This window comes from Sinocyclocheilus anshuiensis, unplaced genomic scaffold, assembly GCF_001515605.1.
Source record: "Sinocyclocheilus anshuiensis isolate Anshui unplaced genomic scaffold, SAMN03320099.WGS_v1.1 scaffold880, whole genome shotgun sequence".
In the NCBI taxonomy this organism is placed as follows: Eukaryota; Metazoa; Chordata; class Actinopteri; order Cypriniformes; family Cyprinidae; genus Sinocyclocheilus; species Sinocyclocheilus anshuiensis.
Genome location: NW_015548254.1, coordinates 1,257,241 through 1,263,135, shown reverse-complemented (window position 1 = coordinate 1,263,135; position 5,895 = coordinate 1,257,241). Strand labels below are relative to the sequence as shown.

The 5,895-nt window shown below is 34.4% G+C and overlaps 1 protein-coding gene across 1 annotated transcript; it reads right to left on the bottom strand.

Moving 5' to 3' along the window:
- Positions 1-3,804: 3,804 nt before the first annotated feature.
- On the bottom strand, positions 3,805-5,503 carry LOC107655358 (regulator of G-protein signaling 21-like). The gene is made up of 5 exons (XM_016442822.1): positions 5,397-5,503; positions 5,246-5,308; positions 4,979-5,040; positions 4,349-4,515; positions 3,805-4,262 (listed from the first exon to the last, which is right to left on the bottom strand). Exons 1-5 carry the CDS (start codon positions 5,498-5,500, stop codon positions 4,083-4,085), a joined length of 576 nt encoding a protein of 191 aa, XP_016298308.1. The 5' UTR covers positions 5,501-5,503; the 3' UTR covers positions 3,805-4,082.
- Positions 5,504-5,895: the final 392 nt, after the last annotated feature.

The following is a 5,895-nucleotide window of genomic DNA, read 5'->3' as shown; positions in this document are numbered from 1 at the left end:
TTCAACCATACTAATAAGCAAAAATTACTCTAGACAAACATTTGTGTCTTTTTTTATTGCTGAAGTGTGTTGATCTTTCTTTTTCTGCATTCTACTGTATGGACATAAATGTACTTTCCCTTCAGCCTGAGGCTTATTCATTTCACTTTTGGTGTGAAAAGGCTTTTATATTTGCCAAAAATATAACTTTTTTTATTTTAAAAACAAGCAAGCCCTGTCCAGATTTTAAAAGTAACGCAAAAGTAACGTAACGCATTACTTTCCATAAACAGTAACTAAGTAGCGTTATTAGTTACTTTTTTTATGGAGTAACGCAATATTGTAATGCATTACTTTTAAAAGTAACTTTCCCCAACACTGGTTATTTGTGATGACGCTAGAGGCGCTAGAAATATAACTTCTGCTAAAGCTCGCGCATTTTCGGTCAAACTGAAAAGGCGTTCACATGAAGTGATGGAAACTTCAGTAAGTGTTGTTCAAAAAAGCTGAACGGGCTTTCTAATGGTCTGCAGCGTTAAAGCAGACGCTTAAATCAGCCGAGAGTTTGGCAATAGCTTTGTATTTGTCATCTGTACTCGCAGCGCGCGACAGTCGTTTACACAGTGACTTGCGTTTCTAGTTTTGCCGGACTGTTTATTTACATTCTTTCAAACTCCCCAGACTAGTGAACTTCAGAAAGCCGCTGTAGTACATGATAACCGTGTCAGAGAACGCGCTGTCTTACATTAGTGCCCTCAGAGCTGATCGCGGCGATCGATAATACCGTAAAAATGCGCAGTTGCGTGATGATGATGTGGCCATTACCTGCTGTGTGACCGGTGTTGCCAAACCCCTCCCTCAGACAATCTCTAGAACTCTCTCTCAGTATCTGGTTGACATGACATTGACATGTGCATGAATTTTGGTATTACTTTTGTGTCCGTGGTTAAAACAAGATGTTCATTTTTTCTCCGCCATCTTGATTGATGCTTATAATGAAATTGTGGTGTGCGTCATGGCAGGCGTGGCGTACTGGTGTGTTCTGCGCAGACTCATTGGCATGATTTGAGAGCAAACGTGAGCGGTCACGGGCCTACGGCAACGTGTGGCCAAGTAAACAATAAAAAATCTCCAAAAAATCGCTAGTTTTATTTAAATATAGCTAAAATAGCTCCTTGTCGCAAAAAAAAAAAAAAAAAGTCGCAGCTACAATGAGAAAGTAGCTAAATTTGGCGACAAAATCCCCAAATTGGCAACACTGAGTGTGACGCGCGCGCGCACGCCTGTAAAATGTGCAGTGCGATCCGGTTATGTGAAAAATCTTACTCTTGTCAAAAAAAAAAAGTGTGTTATGTCTTTAATAGTGTGCAAGTTGTGAACATGTTCTGAAGTTCATAACTATTCCAAACATTTGAGTTGTCAACATGTGTTGAATACCTTCAAACTACAGAAGTCTTGAGAGGTTATTCTGGTGCAGCTTCACAAAACAAATATTTTCCATAGCTGCTTTTTAGCTGCCCCAGAAGTCTTTTTGAACACTTAAGTATTTTTTAAATAATAGTAATACATTATTTATGTATTTAGTGGCCCCAAAAAGTATTTTTGGACTCTCAAGTCACTTAAAAGTTTGTGCATGCTTTTTTTTTTTTATGTTTGTTTGGTTTTGTTTTGTTTTTTCTTCTTTTTCTTTTGCACGTGTGTGTGTGTGTGTGTGTGTGTGTGTGTACTGGTTTATATATCCTTTAAACCTGATATATCCTGGTGGGGACTTAAACCTGACTACACACAGACTCATGGGGACTCGTGTCACGGTGGGGACCTAAATTGTGGTCCCAACGGGTACAAAAGCTTATAAATCATACAGAATTAAGTTTTTTGAAAATCTAAAAATGCAGAAAGTTTCCTGTGAGGGGTAGGTTTAGGTGTAGGGCAATAGAATATACGGTCTGTACAGCAGAAAAATCATTACGCCTATGGAGAGTCCCCACAAGGATAGCTGACCAGACGTGTGTGTGTGTGTGTGTGTGTGTGTAAAACACGAGTACATTTTTTTTTAAGTCTGACTTGTAAATATATTGTTTATATATTTATGTTTTTTTTTTTTTTTTGTCATAGCAAATTTCATGTTTCTAATACATTTGAACTTTAAACCAACTGGTCCCAAGCTGATTTTTACTGGGGTTATGAAGTCCAGGTCTCCTAGCAGAGTCACCACTGGTAAAGTTCATCACATTAATCATGGACATGTGCTTTCTTTCAAATATTTTGCTTTGAAAAACATGCCATGTCTTTAAAATAAAAGCCACTTGCTTTGACATTCATATATTTTCAAGTGTGGCATACTGTAAGTGTCCCAGACTCCTAGTACATCTCAGGCCCACAGAGATGAAGATGAACCATGGGAAGTGAGTTGAGGAAAGCCAGCGTTGTTGTAAATAGCTGCTCTGTTTGTAAAAAGCTGTTCAGTCTGTGAACACGTACTTGGATCGGTTAAACAGACGCACTGTTTGGTGTCTGTTCAGTGTCAGACAGCCATGAGATCATCTACAGGACCAGAAGGAACACAGATGTGCCATGGAGGTCAATTAAACCCCATGTACACCACAAAAAAAAAAAAAACATTTAGCTGTAAAAACGTGTACTGTTTGCAGCTGGAACAAAACAAACACGTTAAGTGCAGAATGTTCTGCTCGCTATTTGCATTCAGTGTTTGTCTTTAAGTGAGTTTTGTTCTGCAGGTACATCTCGGGTCTTTCAGTCATGCCTTAAATGGGAAGATGATAAAGTTTGATATGCCGGTGAAATGACGTGAGTATGTGAGAGTTTCTGTAAATGTTTGGAGAGTTGAAGTCTGCAATAATTCATCAAAATGTGCACTGGGTGAGTTTGTTGCGCAAACTGCAGTTTAGTTTTGGTTCGTGAGACAAACTTGTAAAACTGGTCGTGGGACATTGAACTGATCTGATCATTTACATGCAAGGCATTTAGTAGGTCGTCTTATCTTAGAAACTAAAAATAGATTTAAAGGTAACAGAGCAATTAATGTGAGTTTGGGGCGGGGCTAATTGTTTGCCTAACCAATAGCAGTGCAAGGATGTTTATAAAATTTCTGTTATTGTGATGCTAGTGAATTTACACTTCAACTTGAATTAATATGAAGTAGGATTGCTGTCATCAACAAATGTGTAACAAGTTGGGAAGGGATATGATCTGCTGTATATAATAACAATATACCTATCACTTTTTGCTTGCATAGTTTGTTTTTATATTAGTCCCCCAAAAAAATCCAGAAAGGTACACTTAAAAAAAAAATAGTGTAGAAATAATGTTCACTAAGAAATTGCTTGTAAATTTCACAAATAATTACAGAGAATCGACAACACATTAATTTAAACTTTACATTTTGAAGTAGAAAGAATGAAACAGTAGTTTCCTGTAAAACATACTCCAATAATCTCTTTTATTTACATTAGCATTATTTTACATTTACAATTATTATTTACAGTGTAACGGAATGACAAATGAATATTATTTAATCCACATGTATTTGTTATTATGATTATTATTAGTGTTTTTAGAGATTGACTTTCAGAAATTGTTAGATTACAGCAAAGGTTAAAAAATGTAAATCTAAAAGTAAAAAATAGGGGAAATGAGCATGAATAATTAAATATTCAATATTAACCAATACTAATAAAAAGAACATTTTTTAAAAAACCTCCAATGTCAGCCGGTAAACATTTATACACCTTTTGCTTACATTTAGTTTTAATAGCAGTGCCCCCCCCCAAAAAATTCAGAAAGTAATGGAATGACAATTAAAAAATTATTTTTTATTACTTTCATTGAAAAGCAAAAATAATAATAAAAAAAAGACCTACAAGTAAACACCAAAACATAGATACTACTATATATGTGAACACTCAATACCAATACCAGACATTCATCATCACACCTTAACTATTTACAAATCTGTGCAAAATATGCAATATTTAAATACACTGAAATCATAGTAGCACAATCACTACATAGAACATGAAACACTAGATGCACAGCATTCTAAAACGGACCGGCCATTTGTTGAAATACAGCGACTGAAAACATTATCGCTCTCCTGCAGCAAATCTGCAGAGCCGGTGATAGAGTTCAGAGTCCAGGAACCGAGGGTACGAGTTGTGCTCCATCAGGAAGTAAGCTCTGTTTTGGGCTGCTTTGAAACTGGACTGCGTTGGGATCAGAAGGCTTTGTTGGAGGGACTCCCTTGTGTAGAAGTCCAGGTTGATCTAGAAGGACGAATTGAAAGAAATGAGAATGTGTGGTGCAGCTTAATGAAAATGAATCCACTTTGTTGTCATCGACTAAGCCTCACCTCTTTTGGAGAATCTGGCCTGATGAATTTATCGTATATGGTTTTTGCCCTGGATTTGAGTTTTGATCTGGACCTGATCTTTTTGAACTCTTCACAGGCCATCCAGAACTCGATATTCTCCTCGCTGTGTTCAGACTTCATGAACAGTCGCAAAGCGGTTAATCCACCTGAAATATGAGGATATTAATTAGATCAGTTAACATTACACTATGTGGTGCATTTCCAACTTTTTTTATTCCCAAATTTTAGTACACACATATATGTGTGTGTGATGAAAAATATGAAAATTAACTCTCTCTTTCTCTATATATATATATATATATATATATATACTTCAAAACTTTATAAATAGAAATTCTATATTTTGATAAATTATTTATTATTTTAAAAAAAATTATAATCTAATTTATAATAAAAAATAAAATAAATATTAAAATATATTTTTTCATAATTATAAATACTTTATGAATAGTAATTATATGAATACTATTATAATAAATAAATATTTTATACTTGTAGAAATGATCAAAATAAAATATAAAAATTATTTAATAAAATATTATAAAATTGAAAACATTAAAAAATATTATAAAGATTAACATAAAATTCATACAGTGAAATAATAATTACATTTGCTGCTCAGCAAGTTGTCCAGAGACTGAGCCCACTGAGTAACTTCTTCAGTAGTTGGCCTGTGGGAATTTAAAGAGAGAAATGTTATTTCATTTTAATTTAATAATTTTAATATATGTAATTATTCGTTTATTTTTATTTTCATTTTAGATTTTCATTTCATATCTTTTTTTTTTTTTTTTTTTTATAAATCCATGATCCCACTTTATTACATGCATATATGCCTAGTGATTCATGCAAATTATAAGTATTTTTAATGCTCACCTGTAGGATTGACAGGTCACAGGAAAAGTCTTAAAAAGCATCCTTGATCTCCAGTTTGTTTCTCTGTTAATCATAATCAACAAACATTAGCAACCACTGATTAACTGCTCTCCATAAAACCAAATGCAAAGTGATAAAATGCAAGTCTCACTTCATTTCGTTCTGTTCTGTAGTCGTATCAGGGTTCCTGAAGTAGATCAAACGCTCCTTGCTCGAATTTTGTCTTGACTTTTTCATTTTTGCCAGTCTATCCATCACTTTCAGTTGAACTGAAACATGTTGTAACTTGCAGTGTGTGGCTTTTATACCATTTTCTGTGCTTTGGGTGGGGCCTTATCAACAGGGGAAGCATCTGATTGGTCGCCCTGCATCAGTGTTTGAGTGTGCAAGACTTATTGGCAGGAACACTGCAGCTCTTTCTCAAATAATCATCAACTTTTGACTTGAAATGCATTAAATTAGGATTAATGTCTGTGAAATTAGTACAAACTTGGTTTTAGTATACATTAAAAATGAGTTTGTTCAAAAATTATTGTATCGTTTTACTAAAAAAATACTGTTTCAGTCTTTCTACTTTAACATTTCACATTTAATTCAGTGTTACTTGCTGCTACTTTCATTTATTCATTTATTAATTTTGAAATTTTAAG